Raw genomic sequence first — 24,274 nt, forward strand, 5'->3', positions numbered from 1 at the left:
AGCACTAAGACTCTTTGAACTCCAGGTTTCTTCCTTTCCAACTTATGGAAATTATTTTCCCCACTTTTCCTGAGAGGGGAAGTATAGACCCCAGGCTGTCTCTGACGACTGCCAAAGCGGCTGGTTTTTAATGGAAAGTCAGCTTCCTTCTCAGGTTGCTTAACATAGCAGAAGCTTCTCGAGAACAGAGAAGCCCAATGTTTCCCTCTAGCTTTTTGACGTCATTTGCCTGTGGGTGGGTTCCCGTCCACCGCCACCTCTCCAACCACACCAAATTTTATTGCACAGATTTAAAAAACACACCTCGGTGTGGCAGGCCACCTCAAGAAGCAGTTTAGCTCAGGAACCCCTGCCGCTAAGCTGTGGCCGAGAGAGCTAGTTTCAGTCCAGCCGTGGACTGTGCCAGCATCCCGTCTGGAGGAGTAAATTAGCCATCCTCTCCCTCTGGGCCCCCCGCCAATAAAAGCGGACTGTTCACTTTACACTATCTCATGGGGGATTTGAAGAATCAATTCTAAACACGGACTTGAAAGCACTTAGCGGTCTAAGAGACAGCATAAGAAGGAGGGACTAACATTTGTGGCAAGTTTTCTGTGTGCCGGTACTGAGGTAGGCACTTGACTCTTATTCTTTATTTAACTCAGCTAAATAATCATCATATACAAAACTGTCAAAACAGTTTCTTTTTAGGCCACTGTGAACCTAAAACTTTTCAGGAAGACAGTGGAAAGAGGGAGAAAAGGAGAAACCAGACCTACCATAAGCCCCCGAGAAGCTGAATGTGTTTGCCGTACGTTAACACCATCCACACAGAATTAAAAAATCTAGTTATGTTCATTCGCAACTCCCACATATGAGGCATTGGAAATACATCCGCTAACACAAATATTTTGCCCTCTTTGTGCTTTCAAATGTCAGAGGGTTCAGCTGAGTGATTGCATCTCTAGCCACTGATAAATCACCAGGAGACATTAATCTTATTCCAATATTTTCCTTTTTAAGTTGAAAATAATTTTGCCAACCCTCCTAGTATATGTTTAGGTGATTAGTCTTAAATGTGCACTAGGTGGTAAATTCAGGAGAACTGAACTTGGTCGCCAAAATAAGCAACGTTGCCCATGACATTATGGAATAAAAACACACACTCGACTTGGTCTCGCCTGCTTTGAGGCTTCTCTCGCCTGGTAACGTGAGCAGTGTTCACGGTGAGGCTCATGTGTGGAAATCACGCCACACAAAAACTGTGAGTCAGGTCTGTTCTCAGAAGAACTGAGGTAATGGCTATTAATATTTTATTTCATACGTTACAGTGTTTGCTTTTGCAAACACTGTAGTTAAGGTTACCTGCCTTGACGCTCCATCATAACCCAGTTTTTCTTTACGCCAGGCTTTCTTTCCATAGATGTGTTCAACCCAAAGGTCAGCTGCAGAGCCTTAAAAAAATGAATTAAAGAACAAGAGAGAAAATTTGAAAACAGTAAAGTAAACCGTTAGTTACACACTGAAGGTATGACACCTTTTATACCAAGAAAATAGCATGGGGTGTTCTCTTTTTCTTGTTTGTTGTTCTTTTCCTCCTATGTGAAACTGGTGAGCGGAAAAAAAAAAAGAAACCAACAGACAAAAACAATGTGGTTGAAGCTTTCCTTCAGGGTAGCTAGCCCTCTGTCAGTAGGAGAAAAAGCCAAATCTTACCAGAGGGCGCATCCCAGTAATCAGTGGCTGTTAGGTGGGTAACATCCATCTCAGAAGCATTTTGTGACCATGGCTAGAGAAGATGGCGTCCACCGATGTCTGCCCTCAGTCGCCACGAGCTTTGAGTGAGACACCAGTCTCAGGCAAGGGGGCTTCGCTGGTTCTGCTGTGACTGGGATTTTGTGAAACACTTTAGAATAAAATGTCTGGCAGAATTGGGTCTGACATGAATTAGCTGTGGCACAGGCAGCTCTCACCATGTGGAATGAATGAGCTCGCTCTCTGGGTCTTTGTGTTCTCATATGTAGAATGGGGAGGGGCAGGTCTCTAAGATTGCTTTTGGATGGACTGTCCAGGGATTCCAGAACCAGTCTCATACCTTCCCCAGCTTCAGTGTTAGCTCATCTCCCTGCCTCAGCCCGTCTCCCACCTGTGAGCCAGATTCTACCCAGGCCTTTGAATCCCGTGTTCCTGCCCCGGATCTGCATCTCTTGCTCACCCCCATGACCCCCATGGGCTGAGTTTTTCTCCTTGACAGTGCTCCCTGTGCTCACCTTTCCTCCCCACCTCCAGTCCTCCATCAAAATGAACCTGTTCTCTTTCCCAGAGCCCTTCCTGGCAGCTGGCTAAACAAATAGCGCATGCATGTTCATCCTGTGCACAGTGGCTATGAAACAGTGTGCTGTCTATCTCCCCCTGGGCCCTGGGACCATGTAATACCTGAATCCATGGGGGCTGACTCTATTACGGAAGGGTCAGGTGTCTTTGCGAGGCTGGGTCACTAAAATCACACCACTCGGTTGCGATTCCAGCTTCTCTGCCATGGCACCTCAGCCTCATTGCCTCTGGCTTCCGGGCATGGGTCTTAGGTGGCCGTAAGGCACCCAGCACATCAGCTGCGGATACACTCGGCTTCCCCAGGGCGTGGGAGTGATCGCTGCTCCAGTCTCCCTGTTCTGGCCCACTCCTGCTTTTGCTTTTGACTTCAGGATCTGCTCCTGACCTGAGATGCCTAGCTTCACACTGAGTTGGCCTTGGCCAAAGAGGGCTCTGATCTGGGGCACTGACCTAGGCAGGGTCCACCTCTTTCTGAGGACAACTCAGTGTCATTTGCCCAGGATCTGTCATCTGCACTTTTCCGCAGTGGGATGCAACAGTGTTTCTAATTCCCTGCTGCTTGAGAAGTATGGGAATTTTCCCAGATCTCGTGGCAGCTCCTGACATTGCTGCAGAGCAGGATCTTGGGTGGGGGAGAGACAGTCTATAGGATGAGCCATATGAGATCGCCCATCTTTGGACATTGAGAATGGTCAAATATCAGCAGTTTCATGTGGTTCGTCCCAAAAGTTGTAAAGATGGAGGAGAGTCAGGGCCTTGTCCTGTTTTTATTTGCCTAATCAGCATGCTGGGTTTTGCTTGGAGTGTTACATTACAGAAATGTCAGTATTCTACATCGAAGGATATTAGTGTAGGTTCTACTACTACTGCTACTCCTTATGCTATTATTATGATGACTACTACTGGAGGTCACTTGAGAAACAATTGATAGCAGTAGAGGGAATGCTAACCCACCCCCTAAGAGTCACTGCGGGCCTGGCCTCAGCCCCTGGTCTTTTGCCTTTGGAACTAGTTATTTAAAACGAACTTTCTCCTAGTCCCGTTCTTGTCTTGTTTGGCCAGTGTGGTTAGTTGTGGCGATAGGGGACGTTGGGTGATCAATGGCCTCCGACAGTGTGCCTGCCACAGTTTCATTTTCAAAATGTCATGGCAATAAAAAAGTCATTTGCTAATAAAAGGTGGGATTCATTGCGAGTGGCGTTCACATCCATGCTGTCACTGCCTCACCCAGGTTTCTCAGAGCGGCCGCTGGCTGAGTGTCATAGCTGTATGATGTCATTTCAATCATAACGTAATTTTCCAGCTGGCCAGGATGGAAAAGGGGCTTATTATTGTGGCATGTTTTCCAGTGTGTCTGAAAGAAAATGAAGCAGACATGGATATATGGCAGTATCAGTTCTGTTTTTACAGGTGTGTCTGAAGGATACAAGGTACCTTTTACTTGCAATAGAAATGTGACTCTATGGCAAAAGAAAAAAAAAAAAAAGTTTTCTCGAGAGATTTAAAATATATACATAATTAGTGTTGGAAACTGGCCTGGACTACATTCAGCTTAAAGAACTAGGGGAAGGCTTCCCAGTCTCTGGTCTCGTTCCTGTCCCTACTGATGGGACTCTGGCTTAATCTTTGCCTTGATTTTTCCAAGAAGAAAATGGAATCCCCCCAAGATATTCGTCTGCTTGTTTTTAACCTTTCACTGAAGGACAACACATTGCAGAAAAGTGCACAACCTAAGTGTACAGCTCATCGAGCGTTCACAAACTGAATATAGCTTTGTAACTAGCACCCTGATCAAGAAGCAGAATGCGACCAATGCCCCGGAAGAACCCATGCCCCCCTCCTTCCAGTCACCTCCCTCCTGACACACACAAGGCCCAATGTCCTGACTTCTAAAAGCAGTGAGACCCATGTCAGACTTCTGACCTGAAGAATGGTAAAATGGAGATTTGTGTTGTTTTAAGCCTCTAAATTTGTAGTGATTTGTTATAGCAGCAACAGGAAACTGATACAGTGTTGCCGCTGGTAAATGGGAGAACCATGAGTTAAACCCATGGCTCTGTCCCCAAAGCTTGAGTTCTTAAAAACCACCATAATATATAGATAGCATTGCCTTTAGCTTGAATGGGTTTCAGTCTTCTGTGGAGGATAAGAAGGTAAAATAAAAGTCCAGATGTCAGCCAGCATCAGGGTAAGTTGGGAAATAGGTAGAATATGGCCTTGAAGTACATACTCTTGCCCATCCTGCAGTCCCTGCGTTCAAACTGCCTCCTGTCTAGAAAAATATGAGATACATTACTAACACTTAAGGGTGAATTCTTTTAGCACAGTAGCTCTTCGGAAAGTATTTGCATTCTAAGAGACCCAAGGAGTGGCTCTTTAACATCTATGAGAAGGACGGCTGAACTCGGGTGCTGTGGCTGGCCCTACACCTATATGCAAACCCCTTCTTCCTGCCCACCTCTGCCATGGAATCAGAAAAAGCCAAAGAGACTCTTCCCCATGCTGCTTTACAGCCTTGGGTAACCAGTGAGAGGAAATCAGCTCTGGGCTTTCTGGAGCAAGTTTTGCTTTCTTGATGAAAGGAATAGATATTGCTGGCACAGCACCCCTTTTCTCCTGCCTTTTTGTTTTATGTTGAACATGAATGTGATGCCTGGACCTGCGGTAGCCAACTTGAGACCATGAGGTGGCAGGTGTGAGGACGAAAGTGAAAATAGGAAGGATGGCTGGCAGAATGGGATGATAGAAAGATCTAGAGCTCTGACTGGCATTGCTGAGTCACTGAACCAACCCCAGCAACCACCCTCTTCCGGATGTCTTGTCATAGGAAAGAAGAGAACCCCTCTTCGTGTGTACCAGTGTGAGTTGTCTTTTCTGTTAAATGAAAAGCTTAGTTAAAAACCAGAAGACTGAAGAGTGAAACCTTTTATTTGTTTATTTTTCGTTTCTGGTGCACTTTATTACCTTTTAAAGGGAAATGCTGTTAAGTTCAAAACCTCTGAGAATGACCCTCTGCCCCATACTTTCTAGGACCACCCTGGAAAATATGAGGCATATTGTCTGTTTATATCCTCAAGCATGCTGTTAGTCTATTTGTGGAGTCAAATAAAGATTAGGGAATATGGCTATTGTTCTTAAAAGCAAAGTTATTTATGAGCCTCCAACAGTCAGGTGATCCCTTGTCCTTAATGGCACTTACTGATGCAGATGAGTACTTTCAAAAACTCAGAGAGACATTTACTTCGTGAGCAATTACTAAGAAGATCCCTGACCGGATAAAGACAACTTGAGCAGGCTAATCCTTTCAGCAAAGGTGGTGATATATATTGTGGCAGCTGAATGCTCTTTTACAGCCTAAAGAGAACAATCAGCGAATTCATTCATTTAATTCATGAATTTCCCTTCTATTTACACTTTAAACAAACATGCCAGTTGTTTGCTTAGCTAACAAGCTCTGCCTTCATTATAAGCCATTAGTGACTAGTAATAATTGAAACTGTGTTTGGATTTCAAAAATACAATCAACCTGATTAATTCCACTCTTAGTAATATGGAATTTGTAGTGAATGGCTTGAGCGAGGCAGGAGTTTGTGTCTTTGTCCTCTCCACGAAGCAAGAGTCTGCTAAACTGTTTTATAGACATCAACAAGTTTGACAGTAGAATGTTTCATGAAAAACTAAGAGATTAAATCCACATGCTTATAAGGAGTGAGGCAGCAGATGAAAATGAGTGCATGGCAGAGGATTCCCTAGAACACTTCGTCTTCTCTGCCTACTTTTAATAGAGACGCAGGTAGAAGAAATATTTCACTTTGCCCTTAATCCTGCTGTAAGAAAGGGGGAGAAAAAACACACAAGTGGATTCAGCCAGTGGTGGGGAGACAGAAAGGAGTGGTGGGGAGCTGGGGTCTGAGGGCCCAGGCTCCCACTCAAAGGGTCACCTGCTATTCAGCTGCAGTTGCTACATGGGAATATGGGTCTAGTGTGGCCAAATCTTTCAAATTTTCAGTATAATTAGAAAATCTGGATCTCAAGGTGAAATATTCCCACTTAGAAATTTTGACGGTGGATTTTTTTTTTTTTTTTTTTTTTTAATTAGAGCAATACAGCCACCACAATGTAAATCAGTGGCTCTCTGAGTGTGATCCCTGGACCAGCAACATCAGCATCACCTGGGAACTCATAGAAATGTAGATTCTCAGACCCCAACCAGGCCTGTGAGTCAGACTCTGGAGGTGGGGGCCCAATGATCTATTCTAATGAGCCCTCCAGGTAGGGTTGCCAGGTTTAGCAGATAATGCACGGGGCATGACATACCCTAAAAAATTATTCATTGTTTGTCTGAAATCCACATTTAACTGGGTGTCTTGTATTTATCTAGCAACCCTACCTCTGGATGATTCTGAAACACACTGATGTTGATCAAGCAAAACACATACATAAGCCAGGCTGCCTGTGTTTGAGTCAGATTTGACATCTGCTATGGGATCTTGGACCAGCGATGTAACATCTTTGTGGCTTGGTTTATTTGTGTGTAAAATGGGGGATAGTAATATCTCCTTCACGGAATTGTTAGAATTGAACGGGTTAGTGAATGTAAAGTATTTAGAACCATGCCTGGGTGAGAGTAAGCAAGGTCTTCAGAGTTTACCATCATCATTATTTTGTTTTTCCTCTCATTTTTCTCCACTACCGCCACCACCATTGGACCAACCAGCAGGGAGTACTTGAACTCAGCTTCCTTGAATTCTGTCTTCCTGGATCTACCTTTGATTTAGAGATCTGAGTCTGTTACCTCATACCCTAAGGCAGCTCTGGTGCTTGTTCCTACACAGAGTACCCTAGTGCTTTGGAAGCTAGCTGACAGTGTGGCTGTCTGGCAGGAGGACCCTGTGCCTTCTGCACAGATCTGCTTCCAGGAGTCATTCTATCAGTTTGCAGCACCCTGCTGTGTTCAGGCCTATCGCTGTCCAGACCCGCCTTTTTGCCCCCTGTATGCTTTCATCAGCCCCCTGCACAGCACTTAAACATATTCCTAAGTACATCTTGAGGTTTCAGATTCCCAGAGTGCCTCTCAGTGGTGGAAGCAACGGATGACCTCCCCTCCACCCCAGTTAAATTTCTAAGTACTCTTGGGGAAATTCCCGCAATTTCTTTCTCTAGACAAGGAACATGGGAGGACGTGGTTTTTGGATCCAAAGAGTGCTCACACCATACTTCAAGGGAAACCCATAACCATGTGGTTCTTACTGAGGGTGGTGCAAACTGCCTGAACATATTCCTTCATCGAAGCAGCTTTCCAGGCTTCCACCTGGCCACGAATGACAGACCTGTACACGCAGCAAAAACCGACTGGATGAGATATTATGGTGCTGAGTAGCACCATTTTGTTGCTAATATGAGAATGAGGCAAAATGCATTATTTTATTAAATAAAATTTCCCCTGTATCACAGGGGAAGCTAATTTTATTAGCTCTTTTTATGGGAACAAACATCATCACCCTGGTTGGGGAGGACGGGAGCAGGGGGTAAAGGAGTGGAATCACATTTTGTCATCCGTGTGCTTTAGTGGAGGCTGCCAACATGTTTTAATTGGTAATTACTTACCAGGAGAGTTCTCCAGATCCTGCAGAACACAGCTCTTGGTTCATAAGTAATTTAGTGATTTCAAAAGACATGCTCAGCTACAATAAATATTGTTCATGTAGTTTTGGTATGGGTAGGTCCCTGGTGTCCAAAACATCAGAGTGTTCAGTAACTTCAAAAAAACCTGTTTCTTGGGGCGCCTGGGTGGCTCAGTTGGTTAAGCGTTCGACTCTTGGTTTTGGCTCCGGCCATGATCTCACGATCTCATGGTCTGAGCCCACGTGGGGCTCTGCACTGATAGCAGGGTGTCTGCTTGGGATCTTCTCTGTCCTTCTCTCTCTGCCCCACCGGAGCTCATGTGCTCTCTCCCTCTCTCTCTCAAAATAAATAAATAAACTTAAAAAAAGAAAAAAAGCTCTTTCTTTGTTTTCGTCTGTGAAAATCCAAAGACTCCTTAGGTAGACATTGCACATTAGGATTCAGAAGGAAAGGAGTCCAAATCTGGTTGGATAATTCAAATACTAGTTCTACCTATGATTCTTAAGCTTTACTTGTGGCTTTATTTAGCTTTTAGATCAGCATAACCACGAGATACCAACCGCCACCACCTTCCTCAGGCAGGGTTGCCCCAGTTAGATGTAGCCAACTCCTGATAGCTCATTGCTAGCCCTGTCTCCACTTTTCGTTCAGGGCTGAGGTCTAGACAGCATTCCCAATGGACTGATTGCCCAGCGGTGCAGGAGTACGGTGTCTGTTGCTCTGCTTTTTGACAGCTAAGCACTCTGCCAAAGACAATCTCTGTTTTCTCAAGTCGGAAGTGGTCTTTGTGTTTGCTGGAATGAGAGGTGGTCTCTGCGTTTTGTTGCTGCCATGCTATGATTTTTCCCATTAGCAAGAGGCCAAGGCCAACACTAAACAAAGTTGTGAAGCGGGCAAAATGTTTTGGTGTCCCCAGCGCCAACCCTTTTTCCCTCCTTGTGCCTCACTTGGAACCCCATCTCTCCTCCCAGCTGTCATCTGTGCTCAGCTATTGAGCCTTTCTCTGTCTTCCATGAGCCCCATACTGAACCCTGGTAGGATGCACACCTCAGTGTGCAATGAAACCATGAGCTTCTTCACCTAAGGTTACTGCTTTAAACCAGAGAGGAGAAAGATTGTAGCTCCTGTCCATAGGTTTATTTGCTTTGACCTGGGGTTTGAAAAAATTGCTGCCTATTTCCCCCTATTGTTTTCTACTTCCATCTTGTAGTTACCTGTTTCCCTATATTATTATCCCCCTCTAATCTACTTCCTTCATCTTGTTATTTGCTTCCCATCTTGTTGTCTATTTCCTCCTTCCTTTTGTAATCTGCTTTTCTCATTTGATCTGTTTCCCCCTCTCCTTGACTCCTTCCCCCTCTCCTTGTCTATTTCTCTATCTCCTTGTGTGCTCCTCCCATCTTTTTGTCTACTCCCCTTATCTTTTTATCCATTTCCCCCGTCTCTGCATCCCTCATTGTATTATGTTCTTGGCTCCTGTAAACCTTTGAGCTTGCGACCTGCTTTAAACCATCTCTTCTTGAAAAAAATTTCAGAGGATTGTTGCAGGCAGTGAACCTACTCTGTGTGATGCTATAATGGTGGTTACATGTCATACATTTGTCCAAACCCATAGAAAATGCCTCACGCCAACAGTGAAACTAATGTAAACTGTAGACTGTGAAAATGATGCATCAAGGTAGATTCATCAATTACAATAACAAATGCACCATTTTGGTGGGGGATGTTGATAGTAGGGGAGGTTATACATTTGTGGGCAGAGGGGTATATAGAACTCTCTGTTCCCTGCTGCTCCGTTTTTGCAGAACCTAAGTTTTGAACCTAAGACAACTCTAAAAAATAAAGTCTATTTAGGAAAAGGAACATCAGGAGTTAGCAAAAATGGGTGGGAGATAGAAGGCAGGGAGAGTCTGGCGTGTTCCTGGCCTCCTAGGGATGGGCCTAAGCACCTTTGCACCTGCTTATCTAAGCATCCCCTTGTGGTGGTCCACGAGGGACTGCTGGCATAGGGCAGGGTTAGAAAGAATGAGGTGCTACATTCAGGAATTTAGGCCCTTTGAAGGCATCAGAAGTGGAGTGGTAATGTTTTCCTCGCTTTGCCCCCTGTCCCTTCCATCCTCACCTGCTTTCCCACAAGGAAGAGCCTGAAGGTCTACCAATCAAAAGTCTGGTAACCCTGGCCGGTTCTGGCTGTGACATACATTTAGGGAACAGAGGTCCCAGGGCATGGCTGGTGGCTTCCCTTGGGTGGACTCTGAAGATGGGGCTCCATCAAGGACATTATTGCACCACTGGGCTTGAGCTAGCACAGAGGGATGGGAGCCCAGAAGTTGCAGATCTAAACCAAATGACCCTGGGCAGAGTTGGGCAGAGTAAGGCTTCAGGGTCAAGACTGTATGAATAGAAATACTCCATTACTTGCTCGCTATGTGACCTTCAGCTAGTCACTTTACCTTTTTCTACCTCACTTTCAGAATCTGTAAAATGGGGATAATAATAAAATCTATCTCCTGAGGTCATGAGATAGATCAGATGAGATGATATATATATCATATAGTGCCCGGCACATAGGAAGCACTCAAGCAATATGAATCTTTAGAAGGAAGATTTGCTTTTGGTAGAAGCCTCTGGAATGTGGCCTGGGGATTCTCTTAGTCACTCTCTGCTGTAGTTATGTTGGTAGTTTCAGCCAAAATCCATTTAGGTAGGATTGCCTGGGTGGCTCAGTTGGTTGAGCGTCTGACTCTTGGTTTTGGCTCATTTCATGATCTCACAGTTCATAAGTTCGAGCCCCATATCAGGCTCTGCGCTGACAGCAGAGTCTGCTTAGGATTCTTTCTCTCTCCCTCTCTCTCTCAAAATAAATAAATAAAAACTTAAAAACCTGAATTCATTTAGGAAAATGAGTAGATGTTTTGCCACCTGTTTGCTATTCAGAATTTTTAAAGGAAAACTTATACTAATGTTAGCCTTTTCTCCCAAACCTAGATCTCAGTGTTGATCAGATGTAGTAGGTTTTCGTCAAGGTTTTAGAGCTGGTTTCTACCTCAAGCTCCTGAAAGTCCCATATCCCTGAAAGAACATTCCCTCATCTCCTACAGGTCCAGTGTAAAGACTACCTTGTGTGACCACAGTGGGATGCCAGATGGGGCAAATGAAGCATAACTAGTTCCTACTGAGCAGTCTCGGAGCCAGATGGGAGCAGGGGCTCTCCAGGTCATCTGGGCCACCCCTTTGCCTTTGGGACCACAGATGCCTCCCCTACATCAGACTGCATGCCAGAGATAGGGACTACAGGATTTCATTGCAGAGAAGAGGGGCTCCAGATTGAGCATTTTTGTTTGTGAACACATTGGTTGAAGTGCTTGACATGTATCACGCTAACCTTAAGGATGAAAGAGAAAACACATTCTGAATCTTAGGGAGTGGTAACTAAGATTTGGTCTCCCTTTGCAGATTGCCCCAGGCTACTATGAATTTACTTTTAGCTGTCCAAATTAAATTAGCAAGTAATTAAGTCATGCAAGCAAAAGCTGCTTTCACATGATTATGAGACCCTTAAAACTATCCAGGTTGACTTTGCAGGGAAAAGAGCCTCTTTCCTGGTTTCTTCCTTCCTCCCCATAATGGGACATTGGAGTCCACGTATTGTTGAGATTGTGAAAAACTGAACCGCTAAGAAGTTCAAGCTCGAAGAGTATAAATCTGTTTCCTGGATGCCCCTCCCAAGGATCTGTAGAAAAAGTGAATCTGCTCCTCCTCCCCCCACCCCCCCACCCCGGGGGAATTGGGATCAGCTCCAGTATGATGGGAGGGGTGGCCTTAACCAAAAGCCATTTCCTGTCCCGGTCCCACCCGCAGCCTGCTCTGACCTGCTGGGCGGCAACGTGGAGCTGGAGCCCCTAAGTGCTGTACCTCTCCCTGGGCAGCAAGATGGGCCACGCTGGTCACGTCTCCCTGGACAAAGCTGAAATAAATCACACACCAGCCCCTGCTTAAGATCTGATGAAATTCTCCATTTCCGTTCCAAATTGAATTCCTCCCGAAGGATTGGAGCAGCTCTTGAGAGTAATGAAGGCACTCCTTCCTCCTCTGCTAGAAGCATGTTTTACATTAACAGACACAGCCTTCTAATCTGGATGGAGAGGTAGCTTTTAGGAACAGTCCTGGGAAGCTGTTTTCAGGCCAGAAATGATATTTTCAATCTCGAGGGGCAAGGCAGCAGACATCCACCACCACGTGGCCTCTGTCGGGAGCAGCCCCGCTGGTGGTCTCCTGGGAAAGAATGGGAACACGTGTCCTGCTGTCGCTCTGTGCCGCCCCCCTCCTCTGCCCCCTGTCCTCCTCCGACCACTTGTAGCAAGGGAGAATTTATGATACAACCCAGGAGGCTTCTGCTTTTTGAGAGTTGGAAGTATTACTTTTCTGCCCATCTCTTATTTGGGAAAAGTGATAAACTCTGTGAATTTAAAAAGAAAACAGTTTTTAGGATGAAGATATCATTGAAGTGAGATTATCTTCATCCTTTGCAGTGATGAATCGACAATTTGGCATATTGTAGAGGCAGCTGACACAGGCCCTTTTAGGGGGAAACAAGACAACCTGTTTTCAAATGGGCCTTGTCAGAGTGAAGACGGATGACCCGCTGGCTGATTAGGACCATGAATAAGGTTCTGAGAATGCGGGAATGTGTGAGGAGCCCAGGGGTGAAACTTATAAATCAAGGTTAAGGTAGAAGTAGAAAATTCTAAACATCCATCCTGTTTTGAAGGTGGGCAGGAAGTAGATTATCTGCCGGTAAAGGAGTATTTAATATTACTCCTTAAAGTGAGTTTAAGAGCATTATACTTTTCCTCACTCACTGTTGAAAAAAAAACAACAGGGTAAAAATCGTACGTAACACGAGCAATTCTGACATTTAGGGTCGAGAGGAGGAAATTCTCCTTAAAAGTAAATTCTATTGGTCCTTTTGTGTCAGAATTTTGTTCATAACCCTTGAGAAAGATTATCAAAACCTTACTCCATTTTTAATCCATGTTTTAAATTTAGTTTTAAGAAAGAAGCCATTTCCTTCATAGGGAAGTACCACCCCAGAGTCGCCCACAGTTAAAAAGCCAAGCTCAGAGTGCAGACTCCACTGCAGGAGGATTTGGGGTCTGGTTCTCAACTGGAAAATTGCTTTTCAGGGAGAAGGTCATGTTTTCCACTGATAATAGGGTCACTTATATCAAATGAAACACCCTTCCTTCCGACCCAGGAGGATGTTTAAGCTTTGATCTTTCTCCGAAGACAGTAGGAAATCCATTTATTCCTGGCTAGGAAGAAGGGCCTGGGGATGGGAAGTGGGAACGTAGGATTCCAGCCACGCTGGTCCCGTCCTGAGCCCGGCCAAGATGCACGGAGGCCAGGCCGGGTGGAGTCTCCAGAGCACTGGCAGGTGGGGAGGGAGGTCTGGCGGAGACAACAAAGGCCCTAGGAGGGAAAAGATTAAAGGGCAGGAAAGCGCACAGCCACCCCTCACCCCCCACGCAGCTGCTTTTGTGCATTCCTTCAGGCTCTCTAGACTTTGATATTTGCATAAATGGGCCTTGGCTGGACTTCCATGTTGGGACAGAACAGCGAGCCATCACCGAGGATGGGGCAGGCGTTTTCTTCGTGGACAGTCTGGCCGTGACTTCACAGTCATCAGCTTGTGTAACCTTCGTGGGTTGAGTGGACGGGTCAGTCGTCCAGTCTCTGTAACTACGTGCGCACCGTCTGTGTCTCTGGCCAGCAGACCCTTCCGATGCAGACTCCTCTTTGAGCCTGTTTACAAGGCCTGCAGTTACTTCTGTTTTGTTTTAGCCAAAAGGGCCAAGCGCTGCCAGCAGTATGTCTGGAATGTTATTTACTTGGTACATTTCTGTGGCTTTCCTTTGTAGCACTGCACATGCCAGAGCAAGGGGTCATTTACTCGAAAATGCCAGGCTTCACAGTTTGTCTTCTCTATGGGGTGACTTGCTCAGTAAGAAGGTTAGCTCCTGTGCCTGTCAGTTCCTTCCTCCCTTGCTTCCATCGGTCCTCCTGTCCTCCCTTCTTCCCTGCCTTCCTTTTTTGTTTTCTGACTTTGTCCTCTGAACTACTGCTGGTGGCTGCTGCATTGCCCCCCTCCCCCACCCACCGCATCCTAAATGCCCCAACCACACGTTTTAATTCTTGGGGTTTCTGGTGGACTCTGCTGAGGGCCTGGCAGACACTTCATTTGCGTGCTTGCCCTGTTATTATTTCACATGAAAGCTGTCTATTTTGGCACACGTGGCTCCTACGATTTCAGTGGAGCTCTCCGAGCTGAATGGGCGATGTTGTGCAAGGGAAATACAGGTGGGGTTTTCTCTACTGGTGGCCATGGGGGCGGAGGACAAATCTGCGAGCAGTCCCGGCTTGTGCAGAGCCGGCGTGGTAGCAAACAAATGGCTTTTGAAGGAGGGAACCCGTGTGTACAGTTTCTCAATTTGGGAGGTTTCCCAACTGTTCTTGTCCAAATGAAGGAGGAGGGATTTTTTTTTTTTTTTAAAGCAAATTCTTCATTAATAAAAGTGTAAACAAGTCCTGGATAAATGAAAAATGTGGAAGGTGGAAGCAGAGGAGGTTTTCTATCTGCCTCTTCTTTTTTTCAGCCTCCCTTCCTCCCATTTGTCTATGCAATCTAATCATGGTATTTGGGGTTTTAAAACAAGGTATGGAAAATGAGATTAGATAAATCTCCCCAGCTGGGGCCAGCCCTGGGGCCGTTCGCACACCTGGGAGTGTTGGCTCCCCCCACCCCCTGCCTAATTTTGTTATGTCATGTGAATGTATAAGCAGCTACAGATAGGAGATGATACCTTTGAAAATCTTTGCCTTGCAGAGACTGCGCCTTCATCTGAGTCTCTCAGAAACCTCACCCATCCACGGCACCTGTTGGTGTGTTAACTCCATAACCAGCCCCAGTCCGAAATGGAAAATTTTTGCTTCCATTCTTCTCGGCCTTTCCTGTCCTTCTGCATGACTTCTCAATTTGCGTGTAAGCTGCTCGGATTTTTGGCTGAAGGGGCTTCTTTGATCACTCTCTTGACAGCATGGGCTTCACAGTCTCACACCTGCTCTTCTTTTACAGTCCAGATTTCAGAGTAAATGCTTCCATTGCCTTGTAATTTCTTCGGCATAAAACTTTGGTGCAGGTTACTCATTACAGGTAATAGCCGTTGGGTGACGGAGACGACTGCTTGGCACAAACGGCCACCTGAACCGCTGCCAGAAACGTAAACTGCCACTTTATTTGTTTCTGAAAGCATCTAAGCTGCAAGCCTATCCGTCATGATCTGGCATGCACATGATAATAACAGGCTCACCAGGCTGAGAAAGCCGCCCCATGGGGCAACCACGAGGGCAGGCTCTAACAAGACTCCGTGTGTTTTCTCCCCCATTATCCACAGCCCACACATCATCTTCCTCTCTCAGAGCGTCTTGACGGGAAACAGCCATCTCTGTGGGACCCGTCTCTGCCATGAAATCGCTCACGCCTGGTTTGGCCTAGCCATCGGGGCCCGGGACTGGACGGAGGAGTGGCTGAGCGAAGGGTTCGCCACTCACTTGGAAGATGTGTTCTGGGCCAAAGCACAGCAGGTAGGTTTACAGTGACCCTAAGCATTTCCCCACCCAGAGTCAGATTCTCTTCACAGGCATCTGTTCATTCAACAGATATGTAGAGGGCTTATTGTGCACCAGGACTGTGCTGCTTGCTGGGGAGAGAGCTGTGTAAACAGAGAAAAGTCCCTGAGCCCTGGGGGTTCTCAATGCAGGGATAGGAGAGAGAATGGGGAAACAGACAAACACATCTGTAACACGTCAGGTGGTGAGGACTGGAAGGCAGATGAAGCTGGAGAGAGTGGTGGGAAGCTGAGTTTTAGAAGGCACTAGAGGGCTCTCTGATAGTGGACATTCGAGCAGAGACTAGGAGCTCAGGTCAGGCTGTGGCATACCCAGGCACTCCCTTGTGGTTATGGTTGTGGTGATGTTGACTGTATATGGTTTTGGTTCTTTACTAATAAGATAAAAATTTAAATCGGGAGTTGTCATCTCAGATGTCTGCTGGCAACTAATGAAGACTGAAACGCGGCTGGTGTAGTAGGTGAGGGAGCGGTGAGGACTCAGGCCAACTGGGAGCTGCGCATCAGTGAGGGCCAGTTGTCATCGTGTGGACGGGAGGGCTCGGGGGAGCCTGGACTCGTAGTTGTTTAAAGGAAGTTCTCAATCTGGATTTTTATGTGAAATTTAGTAATTTAAAGAATACTATGCCAAGTGAACATACCCAGAGGTATGGGCAACACTTTCCCAGTTTACAACCTCTGCTTTAAAGAATTGGATGCCAGTGCTAATGAGGATATGGCAGCTAAACTGGTTCCTGCTTATGTTTTAGTTCCGAATATTTGGTCACTTCTCTTCCCTGCCCTCCCCACCCCTTACACACTTACTGGACTAGTTAACATTTTCTGAAATCTTCAAGTTTGTGCATACCTGTGTGGTTTTGTTCGAGTTCCTTCTGCCTGTTGAAATCCTGTTTGTTTTTCACTAACCAGCTCAAGATCACCTACTCTGAATAGCCCAGACTGATCAGTCCACTCACAATCCAATACTTACTCTTCTAGAAGCTTGGAACTCCCCCAGTATTTGGTACCTGCCTCTTTTTCCCTCACTTTTTTCTTTTTCCCTCGAACCTCTCAACTAGACTGTGACCTCTTCCCGAACAAAGCTACATCTTACTCGCCCTCCCACCCTCTCTGCCCCTTGGCCTGCAGCATGCACCCTGTGTCCCCTGCCACACAGTGAAGAGCAGCCACGTGGCAGGTTTGGGAAAGGCGGCTGGGTTTGGAGTCAGACCAGGTATGGAATCCCACCTCTGCTGTTCACCAGCTCTGTAAGTGTGGGTAGTTTATGTAGCCTCCCTGAGCCTCAGTTTCCTCATTTGGAAAATGGGTATAAGAATAAACATTTGCACTGTGAATGGGAAAATTATGAATGACACATGGAGCTTGTGCAAGAAATACCAGTTCTCCTTTTCTGCTCTCATTCTCTTTGTATTTTCCACCATCTGACGCACAGTAGACATTTAGCAAGGGTTAAATAGGCTAATATCAATGAGTCTCTATCAACATCCCTTTTCTCAGGTGCTTCTGTCCTGAGACAATCAGATTTGTGCTATTCTTGATAAGTGTGAAATTTATTTCAGGCATGTAATGATGATCTCTCTGTTCATCATCTCCATCCCCATGAAGCGCTCCTCCTTTGGCTTTGCCCCTGCCCATAGTTCCAGGGGATCACGCCTGAGTCTCATCGCATGGGTCCTGCCTCTTACTGCCCTGAATATGTCCATCTCCACTAACAGAGACATGAAGCCAGTCTGGCCTCATCTCACAGCTGCATACCTTCTGTGTGTCCATCTGTGCTAGACCTGTAGAGATAATAGGATGGGTAAGACACAACCCTGCTCTGAAAGAGGTCATAGTTGAACTGTGAAGATAAGAAAAGTACACAGCAGACAACAAGTTAGAAGAGAGAGGTAAACACCGAATATTGTATGGCTTCAAAGGTGGGAGAGGTCAGGTCTGAGCTGATCCAGAAAGTCTTCTTGGAGGAGGTGACTTCTGACATGGGCCTCAAAGGGAAAGCAGGAGTTGAGGATTCTTTATCCCTCCTTTCCCCTTAACCTGGTGCAGGAGACAGCCCACCTCATCACCCTTTACTGTCTGGGCAATAACTCTTCTATACGTGAAAACACTTTGGTCTGAAATAAAGTGGCCATTCCGGATTTTAGCACAAAGTTTGGAAACATTTCCAGAGCACGTGGGTCACTCTAGCTCCTTCCTTGAAGGGAGGTCTGAGTGTGTGCAGCAGACCTCCCAAGCATGAGAGGAGGGCTCTTTGGGGCAGGGAAGGGTGCACTGGCTCACAGGACTCTCCTGGCCAGCAGTGGATGTCACCAGGGAAGAGGTCATGAGGCACACTGGCCACTTGGCTGCCCAGATGACTGTGCTGTGCAGCACTGAACATTAGCAAGCAGGGCAAAGTGGGGAGGGGGAAGTCACTGAATGAGGAGATAGAAAGTGGCATTCCATAGGGAGAAGTGAATTGAGTTAGCTGCAAGATTGTATCATATAACTTGTCATCAACCCTGATAAAAATCTAAACTCCTTCACAGGTGTCTTAGCTCAGGCTGCCATAACACAATGCCACAGACTGCGAGGCTTAAACAATACTTGTTTTCTCATAGTTCTGGGGGCTAAAAATCCAAGATCAATGTGCTGACAGGCTTGGGTTCTGGGGAGACCTTTCTCTCCTAGCTTGGTGATGGTCACCTCTCAGTATGTCCTTCCATGGCCTCTCCTCTGCATATGTGGAGAGAGAGCTCTGGCGTGTCTTCCTCTACTTGTAAGGACCCCATTCCTGTTGGACCAGGGCCCATCCTAATAACTTCATTAACCTTAATTACCTGCTTAAAGGTCCTGTCTCCAAATAGAGTCACATTGGGGGTTAGGGCTTCAACATACGAATTTTCCATAGCAACAGAGCACACAGAACCTATTGATCATCTGGCCTCTGCTGGCTACTTGGCACCTCTGTCCCTCCCCAATAATAGCGTGCTCCCAGCCTGACCATATCCTTCACCATTCTGTAAATACATCACACTCTTTCTAGGCCCCATGAACCTTGCACATGCTTTCCCTCTGCCTGAAATTCCTCCTCCCCTGGCTGACTCCTCCTGTCCCTGGGGACCAGCACAGGCCCCAGCACCTCCTCAGGAAAGCCTTCTGACTCACCTGGCTGGCCAGAGGGCATCTAGATTCTTCCTTAACCTCTACCATGACTGCACTCTAATGGCTGGTGTTCTTATCAGTCTTCCTGGAGTACATGCTGTGTCCGTAATGTACCCAGGGCCTGGCAGAGACTCAGTAAATATCTGTTGAATGAACCATTAAGGCTCTTTAGTTTCCAGAAATGCCTGTTGATACTGACATTTCCCTCCCTAGTGGATGTTCTGCTGCCCTCCCTTACAGAGACTTTAGCCGCAGGGCCTCATGAGCCCAGTGACAGCCGCCGATTCTCACTAGCAGGGCAGGGAGTGATGGTGCTCCCCTCCCCCAGACTCAGTCCAGGCAGTACACTCTTTCTGGTTATATGCAGACAGAATCATCTGGGCTGCATTAGCAGGCTCCACTGTAAACAGCCCTTAACAAAACTGAGGGCTGGGAAAAGTAGGAGGTAAATGGAGGGGACCTGCCCCACCCTGTGCAGAAAGACAAAGCAGGAAAGGTCTGGATGGAATCAGACTGGAAATGGCCCCCTAGGGAAGCCTGCTCTCTTGGGGCCAGGGTTGTGTGAAGGGTGGGTCTAGGACCAGGGGGCGCCTTCCAAACAGCCAGGCCCAGCTCTGTCACCAGCAGAAGAGTGAGCAACTGGCTCTTTGAGGACCCGCCAGACCCCCTCTGCCCTCTGACTTTTCTGGTGGGGCACAAGGCACGGTGGAGAGACCATCACCCTGAAACTGAGCAAGCTGCTCCTTTGGGCAGCTGTGACCCACACGAGGACAACAGTGACCTTTGTGCACATGTGTTTGTGTGTCTGTGGCCCAAGCAGCTGGACCCCCATGAGGCCCAGGAGCAGCAGGAGCTGAAGGCTTGTCTACGCTGGTGTCGTCTCCAGGACGAGGTGCGGAACTCCCCGGAGGAGATGCAGGTGTTGAGGTAAAGCGCCAGGTGATCTCTTTGCCTTCTCATCCTCTGCCTGCCACCTCCTTCCTTCTCTCCTTCCAGCCACCTCCTGGCCATCTGTGAAATCTGCTGCGTTTCCTTTTTAAATCAAATTGGGTTAGGTCACCACCACCCTCCCCATCCCAGGGATGTGATTGTTGTGTTTTGCGTCTTTCAGGGCTTTGCCTTCTGACATTTTCCTGGTGTCTCTGGCCAGGAAAAAACTAACACAAGGCCGTTTCCAGGACCAAATTCTTCATTTGACGTTCTAAGAGTCACTTTATGTGGTGGCTGAGGACTCAGACAAGGTTGGGGTCTGATGACCTGACAAAATAATAAATAAATAAATAAATAAATAAATAAAGAAAAAAAAAAAAAAAAAAAACCTTTAGGAAAAACTTGATTCCTAAGTGTTTAGTAATAACAGATGTTTGTGTCAATGGGGCCTTTTGTTTCCCGTCTTCCCAGCAGGAGGCCGCTCCCGTGCCTGGGGAAGATTCTACTCCTAGCTCCTGAGTTTTGTTTTCAGAGTGTGACTTGTAGCACTTACTTGTAGGATTACTTCTTGCGCTTTTTCCATTTTTGCCCCTCTCTGCTTTGCTCATTTCCTTCACTTCTCTAAATAGTTGTTATTCTGAAACCCGAAGCCTAGGCCCTAAGAACGCCACGATTGCTATGACAACAGAAGCTTTCATCCTGCTAGAGCCAAGCATGTGGAATCCTCAGTCTGACAGGTGGGAAGGCAGCCATCCAGCAACAGCCCCTCATTTTTGATGATGACCCTGAAGGCCAGTCCGCCTCCCCAGCAGGGCCGGCCTGAAATGGTTCAGTTGTTGTTGTTTTTAAATGAACACCCCCACTCCACAGTGAGTGTCCACTGAGGCTAAGTCTGAGGGAAATGCACGGGGCCCAGCCTGACCCCAGGGAGGCTGGCTGGTGCTTTTGAGCAGCACTGCAGCCTGGGCGTGGCCACTCTTCCCACAGACAAGTCCCCCCAGTTCGCACGCAAACCTCTGCGGTCCGCTGACTCATCCATTGTTTAGGAGAGCCAGAGCCAGAGCCAAAGCCAGAGCCAGGAGCCCCGCGTCCCCCACCCAGCACCACTGTTTGTACACCTCTGCACTCAGCCAGTGGGACGGCTATACCTCCCGTGGGACTGATATGGACAGCGTCCCTGATCTCGTGGAGCTTCGACTTAGCGGGACTCTGTCATATTCACAGCTAGTTATGCTGAGAAGTGGCACGAAGGGAAGGTGTCTCTGAGGACCATGAAGGCTTGAAGTAGGAAAGGGCCTGACATGCTGGTGCCGGAGGGATGGTGGGGCCAGATGGGCAGAGAAAGGCAGGCAGGAGTCAGGTCAGCAAGCCTTACTCCAAGTGCCTGCAGCAGGGAAGGGTCATGATCTGTCTTGTGTTTTCAGTGCTGCTCTGGCAATTGGAGGGGTGGGCTACAGGCAGCAGAAGGATGGCAAGGAGAAGGGTTAGAACCCGCAGTTATCCATGCAGGAGATCCTGGGGGTGGGGGGCAGATGCAGGGAATAGACCCATTTGAGACAGGTTTGGGTGGTGGAGCTGCCGGATCTTTGGTCATCGAATGTGGAGAAGAGGGAGATGGGAGTGTCCAGAATGATTCCAGGCTTTTGACTTGAGCAGCTGGGTAGACGGTGAGGCCATTTGGTGAGACAGCCGAGATACCGGAAAGAAAAATAAAAATCCTTAAGTTTGGGATGCCAAATAGATACTCAATATTGAGAACTCAGTGGGGTCTACAAGTCAGCAGCTCACTGGAGAGATTGGAACATTCAGACTATAAATACTTAAAACTGAGCACATTGAAATCACCAAGGAGAGAGGACGGCAAGGGAAGAGGTTGGAGGAAGGTGGGGAGCCAGCAGAGGAACTCTGGAAATCAGTGCGGAAGGGGGGTGGGGCATCGTAATGAACATGAGTTGATGAAATGTGCTCCCAATTTATAAGCAGGCCAACCGCACACAGAGAAGTCATCACACACATGAGGAGAGCCTTATCTCTGCACTCCATGGGGCTGTGATCAACCCAGCCTCTGAGGGCCAAGAGCTTTTCCTGTGTATATAGAGCCGGGAGAAGAAATACACTATATTTAGACCCTTGTGCTGGAAAGCTTATTATGGCATTTGTTTTTGTCTTAGTATTCAGAAATCGTGTTTGCCTAAATTTAGGCAAACCATGAAATGGCTGCATTTGAAAGATTTGTTGCACATCAGTATAGAAACCAGGGCTATCAGATGTGCTTATGGTGGAGATGAGATGTTTCTGAACCTGCCCCGAGTTACATAGTCTAGGTTTAGTTTACTCCCATCCTGTGGAATTCTCCCTTAAATGGGAACGGAGAGCCTAGAAATAACCGAAAGTGAAAAAGAAAAAAAGAATCAGAGTTATGAGAATTTGTTCTCAGGTTTTATTTTTGTTTAATATGCAAAGAAATCGCTTAAGACAAGACCATAATCAAAGACGCTATCTTTCTCCTCCCTCTCTTTCAAGATACCCCATGGTCTTGAAGTGATGGACCAACAATTTAGAAGTTTGGTTTGTGTCTTGCTACGTTCCTCATTCCTCGGTGTTGACAGACAAAATGGAAACTTTTCTTACTCATCTTTGCAGTAGCTTTCAACATGGTTGACCACTCCCTCCTTCTAAAACCACTTTCTGCACTTGGCTTCTGTGTGTCACACTCTCCCTGATTTCCTTCTGCTCTGATGCCAACCCTTCCCCACCCCTCCTGCTGGCTATTCAACATCTTCACTTAGATGACTCACAGCTCAGAAAGAGAGATTAAGGTGTCCAACATCATACAGCTGATAAAGAGCAGAGCAGAGATTGAAACCTAGGGATGGAAACGACCCTCTTTTCCCTAGTCTCTCTCTCTCTGCTTTCAAGGAACTCGGTATAGCATTTAGTTGCATTTTAAAAAAAAAGACAAAAAACAAAAAACAAACCCTGAAGGTATCTTGAACCATGGAAGGATACAAAGGTTAGGGTTAAAAAAATTATCATTAGGGGCGCCTAGGTGGCTGAATTGGTTAAGCATCTGACTGTTGATTTCGGCTCAGGTCATGATCTCACTGTTGGTGAGTTTGAGCCCCGTGTTGGACTCTGCACTGACAGCGTGGAGCCTGCTTGTGATTCTCTCCCTCCCTCTCTCTCTCTGCCCTTCCCCTGCGTTCTCTCTCTCTTTTTCAAAATAAATTAAAAAACTTAAAAGAAAAAAGTATCCTTGGGCCAAGCATCTTTGTCTTTTACACATGAGTGCATGTGTCTGATTATTTCAGTAGCTATAAGAAAAAAAAAAACCTCAACATTGTGTTGATTATAGATATTGGAGTATTAACAAAGTGAGAAGAGAAAAACTAAAATTGTATTTGATTTGGCTCTGACGTGCTAATGTTATAACTGTTTCCCAATTGTGTCTTCCATACACCCGGTGTTGAACATGGCTCTCATCGGATATGTCCTGGATTGACTTGGTTGTAAGATTTCATTTGGTTACAACAGTTCCTGTGTTTTCCTTCTCAGCGTTCCTTGGCTGGGGAGCCTGTAATGTGGCGGCAGGCTCTTGTGGCATGATGATTTGCTCATAGTTTCAAAATGCTAGGGGTCACATTACTCACTCCATGTCTTTTCTCATTTGTTAATTATTAAAGATGCTTTTCCCATAGATGAGAGCCCGGCAACTCTCCCCAGACTGCCCGCCCCCCCCCCACCTGTCCACTGACCCTGGACAGAACTGTACGAGGCAAAGCTGATCTTACTGCTGTCCTACTCTGCCTGGCCGCCACCACTCTGCTCTCCTGTTGTTTCCACCCCCGCCCCACCCTTGACTGTGCAGCAGTCGTGACTCTTGCCAGGGAAGATGCGAAGGGCCTTCTGTAAGACTCCCATGCCTTTGGTCCCTGGGGCGCTGCTGGATTCTGGCATTCTCTCTCTAAAGAGCTTTACCCTGTGAGTGTTAGTATATTCTGACAGGTCTGCGGGACGGAAGAGCTACAGTGGCAGGGTCAGGAGAAATCTCTGTTGGTTTTTATTGTTTGTGATTTATTATCACTTCCCCTCTTTTCTGGATTCATTGTTAGAGTCAAGCTCATGCTGAGAAAAACGTGAAAATATATCATGTTGAGAAGGCGCTGACAGGCCCAGAGTCTGATGTGGCTCTTTCTCCTAGCTGCTGCCTCCACAGACGATATAATTCTAGAGAAACACCAATATCTTTTCCTACTTTCCTCATAAATGTCTCATTCCCTGGTCGAAAAGACATCCCATAATAATGGGGGGAACCCCACGTATGCAGCTGTCCACAGCCAAGACGAAGTGTGCATGCCGTGCCGTTGGTTCTGTGGGTTTGCGTGACACCTGAACACTGGATGTTCCATTTAAAACAGTAAGACTTTGGGGGCACCTGGGTGGCTCAGTGGGTTAAGCGTCCAACTTTGGCTCAGGTCATGATCAAACGGTTCTCGCGGCTCTCACAGTGAGTTCGACCCCTCCCATCGGGCTCTGTGCTGACAGGTCAGAGCCTGGAGCCTGCTTCAGATTCT

General features: G+C 46.8%; 1 protein-coding gene across 8 annotated transcripts in view; it reads left to right on the forward strand.

The window, feature by feature from the left end:
• AOPEP (aminopeptidase O (putative)) overlaps positions 1–24,274 on the forward strand; it is a 340,428-nt gene that overhangs the window by 171,319 nt on the left and 144,835 nt on the right. For all 8 annotated transcript variants that reach the window (XR_007458796.1, XR_007458785.1, XM_049634244.1 and 5 more), the window contains exons 6-7: positions 15,393–15,582; positions 19,591–19,697. Coding sequence is in view for 6 of the 8 variants with exons in the window: in XM_049634244.1 (XP_049490201.1) it covers positions 15,393–15,582; positions 19,591–19,697 (297 nt within the window). In the remaining 2 variants the exon portion in view is untranslated. The remainder of the gene's footprint in view (positions 1–15,392; positions 15,583–19,590; positions 19,698–24,274) is intronic.

This window comes from Panthera uncia, chromosome D4 (genome assembly GCF_023721935.1).
Source record: "Panthera uncia isolate 11264 chromosome D4, Puncia_PCG_1.0, whole genome shotgun sequence".
NCBI classification, from domain to species: Eukaryota; Metazoa; Chordata; class Mammalia; order Carnivora; family Felidae; genus Panthera; species Panthera uncia.